This window comes from Centroberyx affinis, unplaced genomic scaffold (assembly GCF_046629955.1).
Source record: "Centroberyx affinis isolate AG114_WGS23_722 - 3 ecotype Tasmania unplaced genomic scaffold, CSIRO-AGI_Caff_v1 ptg000715l_1, whole genome shotgun sequence".
Lineage (NCBI taxonomy): Eukaryota > Metazoa > Chordata > Actinopteri > Beryciformes > Berycidae > Centroberyx > Centroberyx affinis.
Window position 1 is genome coordinate 309,650 of NW_027279332.1, and position 21,759 is coordinate 331,408.

The window sequence follows — 21,759 nt, forward strand, 5'->3', positions numbered from 1 at the left end:
AGGCTGTCCTTGTTTAGGGGGAACTCTACCTGCTTAAAACAAAGAGCCCATCCTGCCTCAACCATAAATTACCCTCTTCATCAGAAGAAGAGCCAAATACAAATAGACAAACACACACACGTGCACACACACATACATAGACACACACACAAATATACAAGGCAAAATTAACGGGCCAGAATTAGCAGGTTTATCAGGTGTCCAGGATAATTTAAATGCAATCAAATGTGTAAATGTTTGTACAGGCTCACAGTTGTAATGCAATCACAGCACATACGATCCAGATATGGTGCATGATACAGAATGCTGTGATCACGTTCAAATTTTAACTTGATTTGTCAAATATAAAATGCTGGCTATAGAGCACAATTCAAATAACTCAAAAATGAACAACTCAAAAAATGAATTGATGTTGCTCATAACACTGGTTAAGAACCTGGCTGAGGCAGAGTAGACCTCTCCCCATAGTCTCTAGCTTTTTACAGGCTCATCTCCGCCAGCTGCCCCTCATTCCCCATAAATAGTGCTGATAATAAAAAGGCGGGTGGGCCTAACTGATTTATACGGTAGCGTCCAGCACCACACCATTCAGGAATAATTAAACTTTGGGGATATTTCCTGAATTAATGTGTCTCCTTCAGGGGGCAATCTAAACATACATTTCAGCACGCATTGCGTCTGGTGTCACCGCCGTCCTGGGAGGGACTCTCCAAGTGGCAGGTTCAACAACTAGACACTCAACTTAACCATTCGATTGCACTTAGCCCTGCAGGGTGGTCGAGTGTTGACTCGCAAGGAGGCATTTTATGCGAACATGTTTTGTGACCAACGGGCAAACCCACACACACAAGTACACACTCATATAACATGCAGGCAGGCAGGCGAGCAGGTTCGCACACAAGGAAGCGCACACACACACACACACACACAAATCTGCCAATTATCAGATCGTGATCGTATCACAAGAGTAAAGTTGTGATCAATTAGAAACTGGTGTCCTAGACTTTTTAACAAACTAAGCTATCCTCTAATGCATGACTTGTCTCCATCTCCTGCTCCAAACCCCTGGTATGACATTCTAGATATGAAGGTAGAAAGCCTTCAATCTGAATAAAGATTTACATTGTAATGCATTCTGGGTAATGGAGACACTCTAGGTGAGTAAAGCACAAACACACACAGAAACAAAACACTGATTTTGATTTACACTGAGGTAGTAGAAACTTCACATGGAATTAAAAGAAATAAATGAAATGGATGTGCTAACCTTCCAAAAAGAATACAAAAAGAAAATAAAGCAGATAACAAACAGTAAGGATACAGTTAGTTAAATCTTATTATATTGTAAATTCACTGCATAGTGGAACATCGCTAATCCTGTGTGCGCCAGCAAGGAAATTCAAATGCGTGTACAAAATTGATTGAATATATTTCCACACTGCCAAACATTTGTTCATTATGTCAGTTTTGTAGACCAGTCAGCTCTGATTTCTGACAGACAAACAAGATTCTACTGAAATGTCTTCATCATTATTTATGTTTTCAACTCAACTTCAAACTTCAAATCAAAGCATTCCTGTTCTTTCTGCAACACAACAGCAAAGCATATTTGACATGGGTCAAGAGAAACAAATACATCAATAGAAATTCCTATCCGCCACAGTGAAACTAGGCCTGCACACTGGCTGAGTAGCTGACAGTCTGCACCCTGCCATGTTAATGGCTGGTTATTGGTCACATCTAGTTCCCTTGGGCAAATCAGGAGTGAGCGATAGTAGTATTCTCTGGAAGACACACCCGTAACGCTGGTAGCTGTACACACACTGTCACTACACCTCTGCGTCTATTCTTTTTAATTTAACAGTTTCAACATTTGATGATACCACGTCCGAAGGCAGTACATCAAAGAACAGCCTGTCCATTTTAAAATATCAGCCTGAAACGTCTGATCAGAGCTTCCCAAAGAGTGATGAGAAAAACAGCTCTCAGTCTAAAAGCTGTAATGGGCGCAAGGCTCACAGGCCGCTGTACAGTGAAGACTTTGTGAAGCTGTCAGTGGGAATCAGAGCTGCTATTGTGACGGACGGTTTCAATATTGATTTCATAAATAAACAGAGCTAACCATCGATCCTAATGTTATTTTGCATTTCAATTACTGCTCCGAAACATAACCTTCAAACGACTGGCCGCTCAATACCAATAGCCTTCACTGATAAACGCCCGTGTAGCCGCCCTACTTTACGTCACACTTTCTTACCAAGTGTGAATTAGCGGACTTCGCATTTTCCCTCCATCACATTTAGGACAGAGCGATTTTGAAAAGCAAGAGAATTGTCATTACCCCTTCATATCCACAAGGCGACCATGCAACACAAATACAGATGGGGAGAACCGTATGAAACATGGCAAACATGGCAAACACAGCAAACCTCGCTTTCAGTAGTTTCATTTTTTTTACCATTCAACTGCAGTCTTTTTCACAGAACTATTAAAATTAGTTAAAAGTGTGTTACCAGGTTATAAGCTCTTCTCGTGACTCAATTATTTCTTTGAACTTCTCTGGTATTTCAGTTCTTGAGCGATACCTGTGTGTGTGTATGTGTGTGCGTGTGTGTGTGTGTGTGTAAATGAAGAGGGGCCCTTTCAGTGTTGGAGCAACAGGAAGAAGTGCTGACGCACCGTGTCAGTGATAGCACTCTGCTGCCACAAGGGCATGAGAGCCCACGTAGGCTAGCATTATCCTTCTAGACTAATGGACCTGGTTATTTTTAAACAGATTCTCACACTGCGGTGGAGGTGTCCAAGGTTACCGTGGACGAGAAATCAGGAGGGACGCGTGCGGTGACGGTTGGTGGTTTCTGTGCGGGTGGATGTCGTGAAATAGCCAAAGAGGCATGGTAGCTAATCGCTGAGGACTGTAAAGGCCAAACATCACATGGGTTCTCATGAGTCACGGTGTTAAAATAACAGTGAAATCCTCATCACTGGACAATAACATTACAAATCATGCAGTAATGTAGTATGCTCTCTGCCATGGGATTGATGCAATGTTTGCTGTTAAAAATAGAACAATAAATCATAAACTTCACACCTGCAACTTTACACACATTATTATGCACAATATGAAATACAGTACACATGGCATCCCAATGAAGAAAGAATATAAAATAAAGAGGTATAGTTTCTTGTAACACTACTGCATGGGAAGCTAAGTTTTAATCCTTACATTCTGTCCCAGCTAAATACCTAGGGAATAAAGCTCCCCAGGGTGGGGAGGGCCACTGCATGTGAGGGGGTGAATCAAGGGGTTTGAAGTGGCTGCTCCTAAAAAGCAGGCCCGGGCCGCTAACAACTACAAACACACAGAGAGCTACAGAATAGTGAACACCCAGAGAGCGTCAATACACTCTGCATCCCCATTTGCCCTGGAGAGGGACAGCATCCCCCACCCTCCCCCCGCTCAGTCCGGGCTGAGTGACATATTTACAGTGAAAGAAATGATACTCATATGCAGGGCTTACCAGAAATGAGAGGGCTCCAATGTGGCCAGTGGACTGAGTAATCGCCCTAATGAATTGGACAACGAAGCCCTGTTGGTACAAGGAGATGCATTTAGAATTGGGTGACAAATTGAATTGAAAAACATTAGGTTTTCTTTAAAAGGCACACGTCCCAACACCTCCTAAATGCCAAGGGAGAGGAGGAGGGTGGGAGTGGGGCCGGTGGGCTGGCCGGTCAGCGGGGCTGGACGCTGCGGCTACAGAGGCCACCGGCTCCTGGCTCTTAGCGGGGTGGCCATTCTCGGCCAGGAGCCTCTTCTGGTAATGTATTCTGAAACCAAATTACCGTAAGCTGATCCCATCTGGATAGTGTCTGTGCAGGGCTGCTTTGGTTACCCACCACTGCCTCTAGCCTGCGATAGCATCTCCATGAAGACAGCAAAAATCTGATTAACCCAATAACACTGAAACACTTGGTCAAAGAGCAAAGAGCTTTTAACTTAAGATACACTAATGCAATTCCCTCGCCTTGTTTTCTGAAACCTAATAAGAACCAAGAGAAAAAGGACGGGACGGAATGGTAGAGATGGGCATTTGCTAACTCTAATGCAGCAAGCTGGGAATGAAGTCAAATAAATTGAAATCTAATTCATCATTGTGTGCTAACTTCTGCTTCTCTAAAAAAATACATTAAAAAGCTCTTATTTCATGAAGGGAAATTGGATATTTAGTGTATGGCAATGTCTGGGCCAGGGCTTGAGGAAAGCAGCGAGGTGTTGATGGAACATTTAGGACCAGAAAGAAGTCACATCTCAATTCACTGCCGCTCAGGCTATGTGTGTTTTCTAGCGAGCACAGATGAACTCAAACTGACAATCCTCAGCATTGGCTGATTTCTGAGTGGCGCGCGAACAGCCACTGCAATACAAGATCAACAATAAGCCTGTCAGACTCATATATGCTCCATCTCACTGTGTGAGCCAGGAGAGATTTAGACTTAAACAAGTCAAGCAAAAGTAAATAACAGATCGAGTGTAATGGGCTACATACTAATGGCAATGAAGGAAACCAATTTTGAGCAAATACACACAATGGAGAATGCAACTCACAGTAAAACCTAAGTGTTAACAGAATGCTTGGTAATAACCTGCATGTGTTCACATTTCTTAAGATGACCAATCTGCAAACACACAAGAAGAGTTTACCTCTCCATTCTGAAGACAAAAACTCTGCCACTGTTTCAATCCAATTCCCAGGCAGGGCAATGCCCCCAGGTCAATCTATAGAGTGTATACTAGTGATTCCACAACAGTGCTGTGCTAATTACATGGAGCACATACGTCCCACTAATCCTCTCAACCAAGCATCACGGCCACATCGAGCCCACGGTGAGGGCTGCAAATACCGCTATACAATTAGCAGAGGAGAGCTACTGTTGAACCAAAATTAACAACATGCTCAGGCCACTGTTAGCTAGATCCCACCAATGACTAGCTGGCAGGTAGGCCTGTAATTAGGAAAAATTTAAATTTAGTATGCTCATTTCTATGGAATATATTGCAACAGATTTTTTTGGAGTTAGAAAAAAAAGTGTGCTGTAATCATATTATATATTGAAAACAATTTCTTCAATCTAAGTCACTTAAGTTAAATTAATATGTCAAACACCTGTTCACCACTCAGCTTTGCAAAAGCAAAGGCGCTTTTCACAAAACTACATTTCAAAATTGAAATTCATGTTAACACAATATTATGAATATGAGACATGAAAATCTAACTTCTTTCTTGTGTACAGCGTCATTAAGTCATCAACAGTATTTCCTGTTATTATATACAAATGCCCAATCAGTGCACATAATCACTAAATCTCTAATAATAATATTGTAATTTGTCACACTGTAACTGGAATTTCTAAAAAAACAACAACCAAAAACTCATGAACATCTATGCCACTATATTGTGGAAACAATGTTTTGCATGCACAAATTTGGGAATTTGTCGTTTCATGTTTGATAAATTGTCTAATGTATGCTAGATTGTATCTATGTTAGATTTCAATATAAAAATATGTTCCTGACTTTTAATAGACATTATGAAAGAAAACAAAGTCAAATTAAGTCCAATGAAACTAAAGCACCCTTTAAAGAAATGGCTCACAACAGTATTAAAAATGTCAAATGTATTAATGTTTCACCAACATTTCCCTTAGTTGCAATGAATATGATCGACAATGCATTTGGATTATTTCATTTGAAGGAAAAATAATTAAATTGGCGAAAAAGCTGTACCTCTTGGAAAATTTTGTGAAAATAATACAACATTTAAAATAATAAAATAGTTTAAATGGTGGAGTATCAAACTGTATCAAAACTAAATATTAATTCCAATTTTGCATTCCTATTTAGGGACAGTTTGATTTAACCAGGAATAAAGAAAAAATAAATACAGTTGAACTTATAATACCTGATGTGTTTGAGAAATACCTACTGTGTCTCACTGTGGGCGAGTTATTGCTGCATGTGTAATTTTGTATTAAGGTGTATCTGAGAGAGTTGAGAACTTCTATAATCCAGCTTAGTGGGAAAACAAAGAAGATTACTGCATGCACGTCTAAGGAGTTAATATGTACACTAGATTGGCTTTTTGAGTATGCAATGGTTAAAGCCCAAACTTGAGACTCCCTGAAAACAAATGAATGAGGAAAAGCAACACACACCAACAGAATTCTGCTCTCTCACCTCACACTGAATTATTTTCTGTTAGGGATTTGTGGCGCTTGCACTGCTTTGAAATATAATGAAATCATTTTTAAAATATCTATACTGCTCAAGCATCGTACCTTTAACACATTTTTCAGCACACATGGTTCACTTACAAGAACACACAATTTGGGCAAGTGATATGAATGCACAATTTAATTTAAAATATCTCAATTTAATATACATTTTCCCAAAAATGTTTCCCTTTTCCCTACTAGTGAAAAAAATCTAATTGTCTAAATGCCAAAAAAGTAAAAGAACAAGGCAACTGTCACTCATGAAAAAGATTTTACCAATCACCTCTCTTTACATGTATACTTTACTTTATCAATAATATCTATTTAAAATAGAGAAGACTCATGAATAAAAATTATCTCTAGACTGTAACAAAGGTTTGTAATCCCTGTGTTTCTTTTATTAGTCTTTTTTACATTACTGTTTCCTCAGAAAGGTGCTGAAGTAAACACCTTAATATTGTAAGATAAAATAAAGTGTTTCCAATTTAAAAAAATTATAATAAGACATTTCCCCGAGCTTAAGGCAATTTATTTTCTATGAAATGTAAGTTGTGGATTGATTTACAAGATTACAGCGTGGTAAGTAAACCCAGACTTGGCCCAGCACCCAGGAGCTGGTGAGGCAGCAGCTTGCCTCGTGTGCCGGTGGCTGGGATGGAGCTGCCAGCTCTCTGGGGTTACAGGGTCCTTTCATTTATCTTTCTCTGGGTACAAATATTACAGTGTGTAATTCATCCTCTCCAATTCCATGGATTCACTTTAATCTCATCTCCTTAAAATATTATTCTCATTCTCCCAGGGCGGCCCGATCTAGGAACAAAGCCATCACCAAACAGCCTCCTAACCCGACAGGACAGGTACCCCAAATTCTTTAGGAAAAAATATATAATTTGCAGTGGGGCGAGCTTAATCGATTGGCCATGCTCTGAGTGAAATTTATAGACTGGCATACACGATGTGCTCTCAGGACAAATCTACACACACACACACACACACACACACACACACACACACACACACAGTGCACCTGCCCTGTTGCTTTATACTGTCAAAGTCCTACCGGATTTAAAAGCCCTTAAAACAATGGACAAGAGAAAGTCAGAAAATGCATGTTTAAGAGTGTGAGTGGGTGTGAGAGGGCATATGAAGAGAGACGCCAGCAAAAGCTAAGTACATCATTGCTAGAACAGTAAAAAAAAAAAAAAAAAAAAAAAGTTCAGTGCCTAGATCAGCAGGTCCATTGTGAAGGAAACAAAACAAGCGCAGGCACTGCTAAAAGAACAGATGAGGAGAAAAAGAATAAGAGGAGAAAGAGAAAAGAAAGCAGAGAGAAAGGGGGGAAAAAACAGCATCACAACAGACGGGTTAAAAGGAAGAGTGGAAGAAAGAAAAGAGGTGCACCTACTGGTTATGATAGCTGAGAGGGTCTGGAAGACAAAGTTCTGAAATGTCCATCAGTCCAGTTTTAGCATTCCAGGAATGAGAGGAAGAGGAAAGAGAAAACAATTGAGACCCGCTTCTTCCCCAAATGATAGCACAGCACCCTCAGAGACAACGCTGCCGAAAACCCCCTCCAGCACTGCTCCCCCCAGCCTGCACAGGTATGTTGGACTCTGATGGTTTGAGTGGGCGTGTGTGTGTGTGTGTGTGCGTGAGCATGTGTGTGTGAGTGTGTTTATGTATGTATGTGTGGGAGAGAGAGAGAGAGACAGAATGTGTGTCTGAGTGTATGTGAGTGTAAGTGAATGTGTGTGTGTATGAGAGAGAGAGAGCGAGAGAGAGAGAGAGAGAGAGAGAGTGGTGGGGGGGAGAGAGGGAGGGACAGAGAGACCGAGAGGTAAAGGGGGGTGAGAGAGAGAAGCGCAGGCAGCAGCGGATGAGCGCTAAGATGGAGAGAGCATGAGAGAGCGAGCGAGAGGAATGACTCTTTCCATGGTCAGGATAGGGCTCTTTAAGACTCAAGGGCTTGATGAATATGGAACAGCTGCTGTTGGCTGGCTCTGAGGGGCAGGACTTAAAGCGACAGAGGGGCCGGCAGAGCACGGGGGAGGAGGGATCCAAACACTCGCTCGCTCGCTCTCGCACACCCCGCTACACACACACACACACCCACACACACATACGCTCGTACACACACATAGACAAAACAACCTATCACATGAACAACAGAGACGCGTACACACAAAGTTTCCATCTTAGCATAATGAAAAATAGTCGGAAAAAAATTCTGGATACTAAAAAACTCAAATACAATTCCAGTGAAAATGAAGATGATAAAAAGAAGAAGGGGATTATCAGTATCAGCGCATGTACTTAGCATTTGTGAAATAATTAAGAATAGCTTGATTAATTGCCTTCTGTATCGACCTGTAGGAAAGTAACAGTATTTAGTAATAAATGTAATTTCTCCTTACATTTTGTATCAACAATTTTTCAGCTATTCTAAAAAGTAATGCAATTTCTCTATATATTGTTGCATTGTTGACACCACTGGAAAACCAAAACAATATTAATGCGCACAACCAATGACACAAAACTTCACCAAGCAGTTGCCATCTCAGACCTTGACTATATGAGGATGACAAAAAAGAGCTATAACATACCCAAGCATGTTTAAAATACCAAGAAGTCACCTGTACTGTTCCATAAACACATTATAAAGTCAAATCTGACACCAGCACAAGCCACACTATAGAAATACTACAGCAAACAGTGGAGCGCATCTGCAGCACTTCACTTTCAATAAGCTATAGCTTTTAAACCACTGAGGACAGTAAATGTATTTATTGAGCTGTGTCGCTAGCTCCATTTGCGGGTGTTACATGTGAGAGACCATTGTGAACCTTTCAGCACCTGTGAGAGATGATCTCAAGCCATAACTCAAATTCTGGGAGCCCATCAGCTTCTAAAGCGGCGGAAAATCCAGCTCTGTCTTCTCTAACCCCAGCTTTAAAACCGTCTGTGTTTCACTGTTGATCAAGCTCAGGAAGAATGCCGAGAATGCAGATACCATTTCACAGTCGGTGAGGGTCTCCATGTTACTGTATCCCCACATTATAAGAACAGAGCTTACCATGGCATCTTATTGGAGAAATGAGCAGTCCGACAGTGGCTGAGTCAAACAGAAAGAGAGAGCAGCTTGCCCACTTCTCTAAAACTCTGCTTGAGCAAGGCAAGTCACAAGATGCCTGTCGACAGTTACTTCAGCCACAGTAAAAAACGAGAGTCACTGAGGAGGAGTCAACTTCTACCAGTCTTGATTCTTGGTGTGTTGGGTCACTTTGCTGCTCTCCAGTTTTGTCTGCTGAGCAGGAACAGTGTTTCAGTGGTGAATCAGGAATGCCCCATCACTGCATGTAATGGTCCTACCCCCGGAGAGGAATCTAGTTCCATTCATCGGCTCACATTTCTATAATCAATGCAAAAACATCACGCAATCCCTATTGATCATCACAGGCCTATTGATGTTCAGCAATAGTCCCTTCACAGTAGCGCAGATCACACAGCATCTGGTCTCTTTTCGTGACAATAACAAATGACTAAATAACTGAAATTCAATTTCAGATTGATACCAAATCAAACAACTGTCGGTTTAAGACAGACTGTATCTCAGACTCCAAGAACTAGGAGCCACAGCCAACTGAATGCAGGTTAAAAAAGAAAGAAAAAAACATGCCTACACATCACACATCGCCAACACAAGACTGCATTGTAACATTACATTTTATCATATTAGTTAATTCTAAAACAATGAGGCTAATTTAAAAACTGAATTTGAGGTAATTTATTCAAGTATTTCAAGTATCTCATTAGATTGTAGAGAGGATGGAAAAATCTTTTGAAATACAAGAAGGATAGCTCAGTTAAGGAAACCTACACTGAGGACAAAAAAAAAAATTTGTGCAAACATCACTGCACAAAACCCAGGACTCACATGTTGTTTAATAGGTGATCCAACATGGTTTAAGTCAGAGACTTGGCTACTGCAGTTTCCAAGGCCTATCATCTGGCTAAACTAACATCTGAGGTGATACTTTCCCATGACAGACTGCACTATTATCCCGGTATCTAACCTGTGTCTTGTTTTTCACGTTGATAACTGACTCCATTTGATGCAAATCACATTTCTACATATTTTCTTTTGCCCTCCCAAGGCTTTAGAGTGACATTGTACAGACTTTTGTCATGTAGTCTGAGCTATGAACGCCCTGCTGCTGCTATCGTCGCCTCTTATCAGCTCTGTTATGAAAAACTCACTGCTTGTGACAGTTGATTTGACAGGGAGAAATCTGATACAAATAAAGAATAGACCTGCACTAGGCAAACACTTGATCACTCGTGGCAGGACAAAGTTAGTGCAGTATTACAACCAGGAGCATTACAGTATTGATTGATACATGTATTCATTCATTTTCCATACCCGCTTATTCTTATTTAGGGTCACAGGGGGGCTGGAGCCTATACCAGCATGCATTGGGCAGAAAGCACAGAAACACCATGGACAGGTCGCCAGTCCATCATCTTCTTGCTATACAGTGCTAATCACTGAGCCACCATGCCGCCCTTGATACATGTAAAACATATTCAGCCCGTACACCTCACCTGTGTGTGTGTGTGTGTGTGTGTGTGTGAAGGGGGGGGGGGGTGTGCTATGAGGCAACATCCAACTTAAATGAACTTAAATGAACTCAAAAGAAGGAAGGACATGCGTGTGACTGCTCTAAACTATTCACTTTGAAAGGTCAATCAGGACAATAACAATGCCAATCATAATACACCTACAAGTGTGTTAAGATAATAATGATTTCATTTTTTTTGTATTATGGTACTATCACACAGTAGATTAGAAGAACCATTACATATATAATGTACATAACAATATCCAATGTATTCTAAAATGAAGGATAAAAGAAGAGATTTTAAACAGTGCAGAAGTTGTTAAAGTACATAGCCTACATAAAGCACACATGATGGCCTCTACTGAGGCAGCAGGTGAGCAAGATGAGGTCTAAACTTACTTATGGTCTAATAAAGATAAAGTTGCTTTAATTAATTCACTAACTGGCTAGAGTAGTCAAATATATTATTTTTATAGTAAATTTCAAAACAGGCTGGAGATATAAACGAGCTTGACTAGGCTTGGGACGGGCATTTGGCATCAACATAGCAGCCTAATACTTTTGTAAAGTAGCCTACCGCAATCAACACCAAACAAATCTGCAATGTTTGTATTTTATCAAATAATTTGTAACTTCTCAGATAGGCCTTAAAGTCGCTGGATGTGTTTAACGTTTTTATGCATACAGTAATCACCAGCTCAAATCAATTCAGTCATCGTCCTCTGAGGAAAAGCTATACTGTAGGTCTCCGTATATCCCTATAGTAGAAGACAGCATGAACAGAACACTGATGTAACTTGTACTGTAAGTGCTTCAAAGCGAACTGTAATCATGGATGCAATTTTAAAAACTTTTCCAAAATAATAAGTACCCAGTACAAAACACAGGGGGGAAAGGCCTCAAATGTCAGTGGAAGAGAAAGTAAGGTTGATAGGAATGTAGTCTACCTTACTCAGACAGGTCATATCAAATCCCCCAGGTGCCCAGTGCGTACTGTCTGTAGAAGTGGAGTCTCCAGGTTGTAGTGGTGGGACTGTGCTTCTGAATGCGCCGTTTAACTGTCACACGCGACAGCCACGGTATCAACTCCTCCTCCGGCGCGCGCCCTGCGGCTACACCAAACACCTCCGCCACCGCAGAGAGAGAGCAACTGGGTGAGCGAGGTCAAATATGATTCTGCCGTCTCGAGGAAAAAAACTATTCAAAAATCAACGGTTCCGCCAGTATTTCTGTTAACTTTATGTCCCACTGTTTTGTTTGGTGGCGTAAGATCTAGGAAAATGTAAAACTTAATATGAGTCAAGAAAAATAAAATATTTTTTTGCCGTTGCCGTGTAACTTCCTGTTGCCATCCCAACCGGTAAGAGAACTCGCTAGCCAAACATTAGCTTTTTTTTTTTGGCGAAGGAGTACTTGTAACTTGCTGTGTCTGTGCTATAGATGCCGGTGCAGCTGTTTGAAGCCACTACTGAGGCTTTCACTGCAGGAGGAAAAAGTCGGGGGGTATAATTTGGATAACTGCTCATTCTTTCCCTCGCTGCTCATTACCAGCCGGGGTGTCGTAAATCTTCACCCGAGAAAACAGCCCTTGACAGCAGACGTGCAAATGTTGAATACCACGGCAGTCGGTTGGATTCCACTGCTGATGAATAAATAACAGGACAATAGTAGCGTCGCGTCTGTTGCAGAGATCAGAGTCGCTGTATCACATAGCCCAGGGGTTCCCAAACTTTTTCATGCCAAGGCCACCCAGCTGGATGCACATTTAGACTATGGTCCCATTTAGTCCATGTGAGAGGATTTTTGTTAGTAGATTTGATTTATAGTATAGGATTGGGTAACTGTAGGTGAGGCGCAGTATCCACCGTGGGGCAGTGAAACCTATGATCAAAATAGCCATCCTTATATTACCTAATTGTGCTCATTGTGTAGCTATTTAAATAACAGTGAAATTAAACTATTCCTCATCTTGCTGTGGGACCCAATTGAACCCCCATTCGCGACCCCCGGAGGTCCTCAGACCCTACTTTGGGACCCACTGACATAGCATAGAGGCAAAATGTGACAGTTTCAGAACGTTTGTCAACATGTAGTAAGAACTAAATAAATTGTCCCAGCAATACACCTGACCCTAGAATTTCTGTCTTTCAAGGGGCAAAAAATATAAAAAAAAATATGTAAAATGATTTATATATGGGAAATGTTTTCTGAAACACTGACACTATCCTGTCTCATCAAAAGTTTTTGATTCAAACATTTTTCTCCCATCATGTAGTGTCTGCCTCATCTGTGGACTAGAGCATAAAGCCAACTGACAGCAGTAGCCAACTCTATCATCTCCACTAGAGGGAGGGCTATCTCACAACAAGGCCACTGAGGAGATGCAGCAGAGGTACCTTTATTTATTTATTTTCCTAGGGTAATAGTGTAATTCATAAACTGAATGAATGACAGTCAGGACAGTGCCAACAACCAGGCACACAATGGAAATTGTAGACTACATTTACTCCGGAGTACAAAAACCTATCCATTACAAACGCGTAATTATTGTCCTTAATAGATTAATTCATGCTGAAAGATAGAAATGGGTTCCAGGCTATTGATGTAATCATTTCACTGAGGAAATTAAGTGACATTAAAAGAATGATATTGTCACCGTGAAAGTATCATTGATTCTTTTCGAATGCAATTAACTGTATTTGAAAATGGGGCCTGCACATTGAGCTGCACAAGGAGCACTGAGGATCACTTCATTTGTGAGCGATATAAAGACCAGATTATCCCATCAAAGAGAAAATCTATAAATGTAATGGCGCAGTGCTTCAGCACTAAGGAATGACAACAGTGGTCCTGTTCAGTTCCCTCTGTTAGGTGTATTAACTAGCAGTCAGCGCCTCTCTACAATTCACAGAAAGAAGTTTATCCACACGGTAAATTAAAGGGGAATATCGCTCAATTTAAGAATGCACACGTGTGATTTTTATTGGCCAACACAAACAACTCTCTCTTAAAACTAGAAGCCCAGAGAGAAATAAGGCTCCAAACTATGATGTCATCAAGATACTGCCAGGAGCCAATCCATTGACAATAAATGGGAGACTGATTTCATGGGCTTGTAGAATCTTTGTTTCAGTTTTTACACTGAAATGAGGTTTTCCACTTTACACAAATGTAACTTGTGTGTGATTTTCTCAAGTTTCTGTATGTCATCCTCAAATGAACTGTGATAACAACCATCATCACTAAGGCCTATAACGCCTTTGAGCGATTTTTATTGCCGTCTCCGCTGCCTGCTGCTTTGATGTATAAATTATCAATGTACTGGAAGGGATCTTGACACAAATCAAGCCCAACGACTTATAAATTACACGAAAGGAAAGCGCAAAGCAGATCACTGGGGCCACCCTCTGTAACACTGACTCACATTTTTTTTTTTTTAGCTTTAGAATAGATCATCACAACTATTTTGACAGGGATATATCAGTGAGTAAACCCTAAATGTAGCATCTTTAACATTACAACCTGTTCTCAACTCTGCATTTTTTGCTATTCCTAGTTTAACGTGTTGTAGCGTGTGTAAATTCCTACAGTCAACCTTTCGTGTGTATCTTGACTTGCCATAGTTTTGTTTTGGGTTTAGACAAAAGCATGCTTCTGCAGTGGTTGTTGTTCCACATAGCTCCCTAACCCAATTACAATGTTGGTAATCCAGGGAAAAGTAATTCAGTAGAGAGAGAGAGAGAGAGAGAGAGAGAGAGAGAGAGAGAAGATACATGAAACATATCAGGCACAGCTACTGATGCGATGTCCCAGGATCAGAGGAATCAGGCATCAATCTCAACTCCTGGTCAGAAATGTTGCATAATTCAAACCCAAACATTTTTCTTTGCGTGGTTCAAACCAAATCAGAGGGGCCAAGCCTCTCTCCTTCTACCTGCTGTCAGCCGCCCTCCACCCCCCCCCCCCCCCCTAAATTTCATTTAGGAGACATCTCTCTCCCTTTCCCCCCTCTCTCTCTCATGCTCTCTACATCGCTATCTCTCCTCTCTCTCTGAATTCAGTGCACCGAAGCCCTTAGATTTACTTGCTTAACAAATATGGACAGGGGGCCTAAGTGGTTTTTGAAATCTTCGAATGGACTTTGGAGTGCCTGTGCTGTGCTGTGCTGGGTGACAACAGTCTCTCCGTCTCTCTCTCTCTCTCCCCCCGTGTGTGTGTGTGTGTGTGTGTGTGTGTGTGTGTGTGTGTGTGTGTGTATTTGTCCTGATGTCTGTCTGTGTGTGTTTGTGTGTGTGTGTGTCTGTGTGTCTATGTGTGTGTGTGCGCGTGCATATATGGCTTCCCCACGCTCTCCCAGACTCCCTGGCTGGGAGATGGCAGTGCTGGGTGGAGAGGCAGTCTGGAAATGAGATAAGGATGTCTGATTCATAGGATCTGACAGGAAATCTATACTCTGCAATGTTTATAATCCAGCCATTACTACACAGCCAAATGAAAGAACAATAATCCAATCATTTACTCCATATTTACCTGAGGCAGATTCTCGGCTTTAAAGGTAAAGTGCATGGCGTGGTGACGGAGGCTGTAAAACGGCTGATATGGAGGGTTGGGGGGTGGTGGTGCGGGGATAGGCAGACAGTCTGTAGCACAGAGAGGAGACATCGAGGAGGGCGAGGATGGACTGTCCTCTGGGGAGACGTGTGTCTACAGGAGAAGGGATGGTTCACCTGTGTGCGCTATGCAGGGTCAAGGGTCACTCGTTACTCATCATTAAGACCACATTGATTTATGAGTAACTAACAAAAAACGGGAATAACCTGAGTTTATGAAACATGAGGTTAAGGGTTAGAGAGACGAGCTCTAAAATTTCCCTGAAACAATGTAAAAAATAATCCTATCTTCTGCATACATGTACTGTAGCATTAGCCCAATGCTATTAAGGCTTCTACATCATTGGGATTAATAGAGACTAAAGGAATTTGTGCATGCAGTATGAAATGGCTCCCTCCCACTGATCCTGTGTCATCCATAACAGAGGCTCCTTAGACATACCCTCTCTCCATAAGCATAAGAGAATCCTCTGGTGGAGGGTTACTTATCATAGAGTCTTTCATGGACAGTATGAGCTGCTCCTCATTGTGTACGAGGGGGGAGGTTTATCTTATGTGGGAAAGTGAAGGGGGCCTGCCCTTATCTGTCAATAAACAGTAATTAGATTTTGTGGCCGATAGCGTCGATTGGTTTCTAATCTAGCTGTCGCCCTAGACGTGTGTAATTAAAATCCTGATTGATAAAGGGGCAGAAGCCTGCCCACGCCACCACTTACCAGACCCTACCCCCGACCCCTTCAAAACACAAACAGGGGAGAGATATGAAAGAAGGCCTGGGGAGCAAAACTGCACTTCTTATTGATCAGCTCTATCTGCCTTCCTATCAATGCCCTTTTCTCACAATGGAGGGGTGAGTACAAAGGTTCCCTACGTAAAACTTCATACTTAATCTTCAACCGGGAGATTTTATCCTCCTTAAAAAAAACAAAAAAACAAAACATAATCATTTTACCTTTTTAGACCCACTTGGTATGATAGGAGAACTAAGATGGGGCTGCATGCACTCACAAAAAAACAAGACAAACTGTGTGTGTGTGTGTGTGTGTGTGTGTGCATGTCCGTGTGTATGTGTGTATTTCTGAAATTCAACATCTAAAATAAGGAATTAAAACATGCTTGCCACTAATGAGGGGAGGCTTACTGTGAATGTAATGCAATCAAGGAAAGACACCCCTCAGGCAATAAAGAGATGAAAAAGGAATGATGCATTTTATGTATTAAACCAACGGGCCTGTGAACATGAGAATAAGGTCCACACAAACACACATACACGTACGCACACACACACACACACACACACAGGTGAATGTCTGGTGGTGCATCACGCATTACACAAATAAGGTGGTACCTTCAACTCAGTGGACTCCCGCAGAGAGCAGGCAGGCAGAGAGACGTTCAAAAACACTGCCTCCAGACTTCACCGTCATCAGGGTCCATGCAGACAGACCGGCCAGGAAAAAAGGATACGTGCTGTCTAAGTTCTGGAGAAAAAGGGACAGTGAAAAAAGAAAAATAGCAAGAGAAGAGAGCGGGACAGAGGAAACGCATCAGGCAAAGAGGCATCCAGCTATGTGAGCTTGCGCGTTTAGCTGCTGCACCAGCAAGCAAATATCTCATCATGACCCAAACCACAGAATGGTACCATGAGGATGTGAGCGGCAGAAGATCTGTCATATGGAGTCGAGCTGAAGTTTTGCGTGGTTGTCTGCAGGATTTTCAAGCTCCGTGAACTGGGAGAGAGTGGAGACTGCAGGCCTGTGACCTTTCCTGTCTGACACTGGTCACCTGCTGTCACGTGCGAGGGCTGACCCACAGCAGTGAATGATGGCTGCATACTCTGCTTCACCCCCCCTCTGTGACACATAAGCACTGGCAAATGCACATACACACACACACACACACACACACACCACACACACATACTGTGCAGCGGATAAACCACCTTTCACTCAACAGCACGCCAATCCTGGCTACCTCAACGAGAACATAATAAATCACAAATTAAAAGTGTGTGTGTGTGTGTGTGTGTGTGTGTGTGTGTGTGTGTGTGTGTGTTTCAATGGGGGTGGACTTCTTGAAAGCATTGGTCCAGTACTTAATTTGATTCTTAATGGAAGGCAAAATTTCCAAAGGAAAACTTCCATTGGGCACAAAATGACTTTCCTTAGTTTTCAATTTCCAAGACTGTGAGAGAGATTGAGATTGATAAATGCTGGCAGTGCCAGCCCATGCATGCTGTACCTCATTTAGCTGATTTGTGTAATTTCCTCACTAAACAAAGTGATTTATACGTGGTTATCCAAACAAATGAAAAATAGGCCGTAGAATAAATCTTACTATGAAAGGTATTTAACTTCTTGACCATAAACCAGATGCATTGCTTGTCTTATAAATATCTCATTTTATAGACTTCTCATCCACTACTGACTTGAAGGGTTCCTTATAGGCATTATTATGCCTTACAGGGCATGATAAGTATTTTGCATTAGGGACATTATAAGCATCCAGAAGACAACATAACACACTATAATACATAATGAATATGGTATGACTGTATTAGTAGACATATTAGCTATATTAGCTATATATTTATGACTGATATTTATGGGCTTGTTTTCATGTTATAGGCGATGGGAAGTTTGGGGCAATTAAGCTTGAGAAACTGCATCATCTCTTCCTGTATGCAACATATGATGGTAAGACCTTATGAAAACCTATATTGCTATATTGTTGGGGAGGGGAGGGGGAGATGTCAATACCTTATACTTCAACATCAATTTCTGAAATTCCTTGTGAGTTTGTGAAATGTTTTCTGAGATCACTTTACACAACACAGAATGCAAATAATAACTCATGAAATAAAGAAACACAGTCATATGGCATTCATAATGCACTATGTTATTTAATGTCAAAATATATTTACACTACCAGTTAAAAGTTTGGACACACCTGATTGAATGTACTATGTTTTTTCATTATCTTAAAGCCATTTTGATCTAAAGGCTTATGCTTAAGAAATTAGTTTTTTAGACAAATATAAATAGTGAAGTTCATGCCTATATATGAATTTCTTTCCAAAGCCTTTGCCTTTCCATCAAGGCAAAGGGCAGCTACTTTAAATAATCTAACAGATAAGATAGTTAAGACTTTTTTGGTCACTGCATAATTCCATTTGTGGTATTTCATAGTTTTGATGTCTTTACTATTATTATAAAATGTGAAAAATAGTAAAAATAAAGAAAAATGTGTGTGTCCAAACTGTTAACTGGTAGTGTATGTGATTGTAATGCACCCATAATGCCTTTCTAAAAATGTTTATTGTGCTTATGACGCCTCATAGGGCACTTTAAGTAAATCGTTAACCTTGAAACTTGAAGGAAAGCTCCTGGATATAGAGAACCTTGTCATCTTGTGTGAATAAATGTGATTTCAGATCAGATTCTCCTTTAGATTCTTCTTAAGAATGACTTCTCTCCTGATAATAAGGCCATCTCCCCCTGTGGTGCCACAGCAGTGGAGTGACCTCATGACCAGGGTGCCATGTGTCACAGTGGGGAGACCCAGAGGGAGAGGGACGGGTGAGCAGGTCATCTCCCTGCCTGCCTGGTACCCGTGCCCTACCCTCGCTGCTCCCACCACAGGCCCCGCACCAGAGAGGCCAAGGCAGGGAGAGGAGCAGCTCCAGGCTCTGGAGAACATGACTCCAATTAAGCTGTGGAAGCCTGGCTCACGCTCCACTGCCTCTGCCCAGTTGTCCTCAGCAGGAAGACACACAGTCAACCCAGGGAGATGAACCCAGTCAGCATAGTCAAGATAGACACCGACGGAGATTATGCTTTACAACCAATTTCTAGGAGATAGGACCCGCCAGGAGTCAGGATGAAACGATAGAATGAAACGGTGAGTGTAACACCATGAACATAAAACACTGTTAAATGATACAAAAATTAAACAAGAAACCACAAGGAAAAAGAGCAATGAAGGTGATAATCTCCCTTGCTTGTTTCCTGTTTTGAGAGTCCCGGAGAAAAAATGTGGAGAGTTAAGCACACAGTAATAGATGAGAGCGATTGAGAGGCCTCGTTTTCCCCTGTGATTAAAAATGTATGTTGCCACACGCAGCCTTTGGTGTGGAACTCCCCTGGAAAAGAAGCTGGTTAATATTCAGGCCCATGTCTGGCTAATGTCTTAAAGTGATAAATAGGAGGGGGGTGCTGCCGTTTGATTGTTCTTCACAGGCAGTCTGGGAGCGGCAGCACAGGGGGATTTAAGGTGGAGGAATCCTCTCAAAGCTCCTCATTCATTCACTCTCAGACGCCCCATCATTAATTGGGCCTGTCGACACGACTCCTCTGTACCCAGGGCCACTGGCAGCTACCATGGTGGATGAGCTTTTTAAGACAGTTCAAAAGAGTCCTTGCCTCATGAAAGGCATTCAAATGACATGAAATTGCATTCATGTCAAGCCTTGCAGGCATATACATACAGTACAGCGGCATAATGTCTTGTTTCGTGCCCTGCATATCTGTGTGACTATATAATCTTCCTCTTGGGAGCAAATCGCAATATAAAGGGTAAGCTTTTTAAACTCTTAATACGTAATGATGTTTCATTTTTGAAACACTCTCAACATAGGTACAGTAAATACAGTACCATGTCAGGGAAATACTATTCACTTCTTTGTACTGGACAGCAATCTTCCCTAATAGAATTTGCTAGTGTAATACACCCAGGAGTAATTTTGACTATTATGGAAGATAATGAATATTTCCAATAGCCAAATTTTGCCTCATGCAACAGAGGATGTAATATTCCTCATGAAAATCCCACAGGGAATCATAGCAGTATTATTACTGCAAATAAAGAGTGAATAAACTAGGAGCTGCTGGGGTTATCTTCACATGCTGGGTAAAACATTCAAATGTAGCCAGAGGTATTTGCACACGTTAAACTATAGCCACAGGGAAAAAAGAATCCTGATCTAGCCTTACTATAAATTACTATTTTATACAGGCCTTGTGATTGAAATGCAGAATAGACAATCTAAATGGGTAGCTGAGATACAGTATGTGTAGCAGTTATCCCTTTGGCACAGTTTCCACTTTGACAGTTATCTCCCTGCACTGTATAAGTATAGCTATACAGGACAAGGTGAGTCCAGCCTTCAAAACTTTGTGATTTCTACTGATGTGGAGTTGGAAGGTGATAGCAGAGGGTGGCCAGATTTGGTTCATGGTGTCAACCATGTGATACTTTAGTATTTATAACCATTAGGGGCTGTATATATGTCATGAAGTACAGCAGGGCTCTTTTTCAGGGTGGCCATTGGCCTACTTCACTTGCCACCCATCCTTGTCCGACTATTTCTGCATGCCAGGACTGATAACCCCTTATTCTTCAGGAGAGAAGATTTAACCCTTACTGTACAAGGGAACTCTAGCTAGGTGATCCTCATTAGCCCTCACGCTTCTGTCTTAGAAAAATGTGTGGGATTTAAGAGCAGTCTTAGCAGAGCGTCTATGTTGTTGAAGATGTAAAATGTTGGGGTGTCCTGGCGGCTCAGTGGTCTAAGGCGCATACCATGCAACCTTGATGTCCTGGGTTCAAAACTTTCATGTGTCTAATAAAGCAAACAAATGCAAAAAAATATCTTAAAAAATAAATTGTGAAAGAAAATGTGTCTAATGTAGCATGGGGAGCAGCAGTTGAGCTGTTGGAGGAAATTATTGACACTCAGGCCTCTTGCAGCCATGTGGTGTGGAGCAGAGAGCACAGTGCTGGGCTGGGATTGGAGTCTCCTTGTTTGTTTCCACTGGGGCCTCACACAGAGCTTACAATTAGGGCCACCAATGATTCCTGCTGAGTGTCTTTCTCTCTCTCTTTCTCCTTCTCTCCCCTCCCCCTATCTATCTATCTGTCTAGCTCCTGCGCTGTCATTCTACTGTGCGTTTTGATTGTACTACTGCTAAAACCATTAGCAGCCTCTCTCTCTTTCTCTCTCTCTCACTCACTCTCTTTACATATTTCTCTATCTTTTGCAATCACATACTCATTCAGTATCCTCCCATTACTCTCTCTCCCTGTCGTGGAAGTGGTTTCTGTTATGGCTGTGGGAAGGCTACCCGCAGCGGGAGAGATCCTAATTAACAGCCTATTCATTTGCGTGGAGCGCAGGGCTCCTGCTTTCTGAGCACTTGTTTTATGGTGGCGCTAGGGAGCCCTGTCCAGGGATTTGGAGAGGGATAATTGCCTTT

The 21,759-nt window shown here is 41.7% G+C and overlaps 1 protein-coding gene across 2 annotated transcripts in view; it reads right to left on the bottom strand.

The window, feature by feature from the left end:
- esrrb (estrogen-related receptor beta) overlaps positions 1 to 7,731 on the bottom strand; it is a 41,850-nt gene extending 34,119 nt beyond the window's left edge. For both annotated transcript variants that reach the window (XM_071519555.1, XM_071519554.1), the window contains exons 1-2: positions 7,682 to 7,731; positions 3,522 to 3,590 (exon numbers count right to left, since the gene is read on the bottom strand). In XM_071519555.1, the coding sequence (XP_071375656.1) occupies positions 3,522 to 3,590; positions 7,682 to 7,731 (119 nt within the window). The remainder of the gene's footprint in view (positions 1 to 3,521; positions 3,591 to 7,681) is intronic.
- Between the last annotated feature and the right edge of the window lie 14,028 nt (positions 7,732 to 21,759).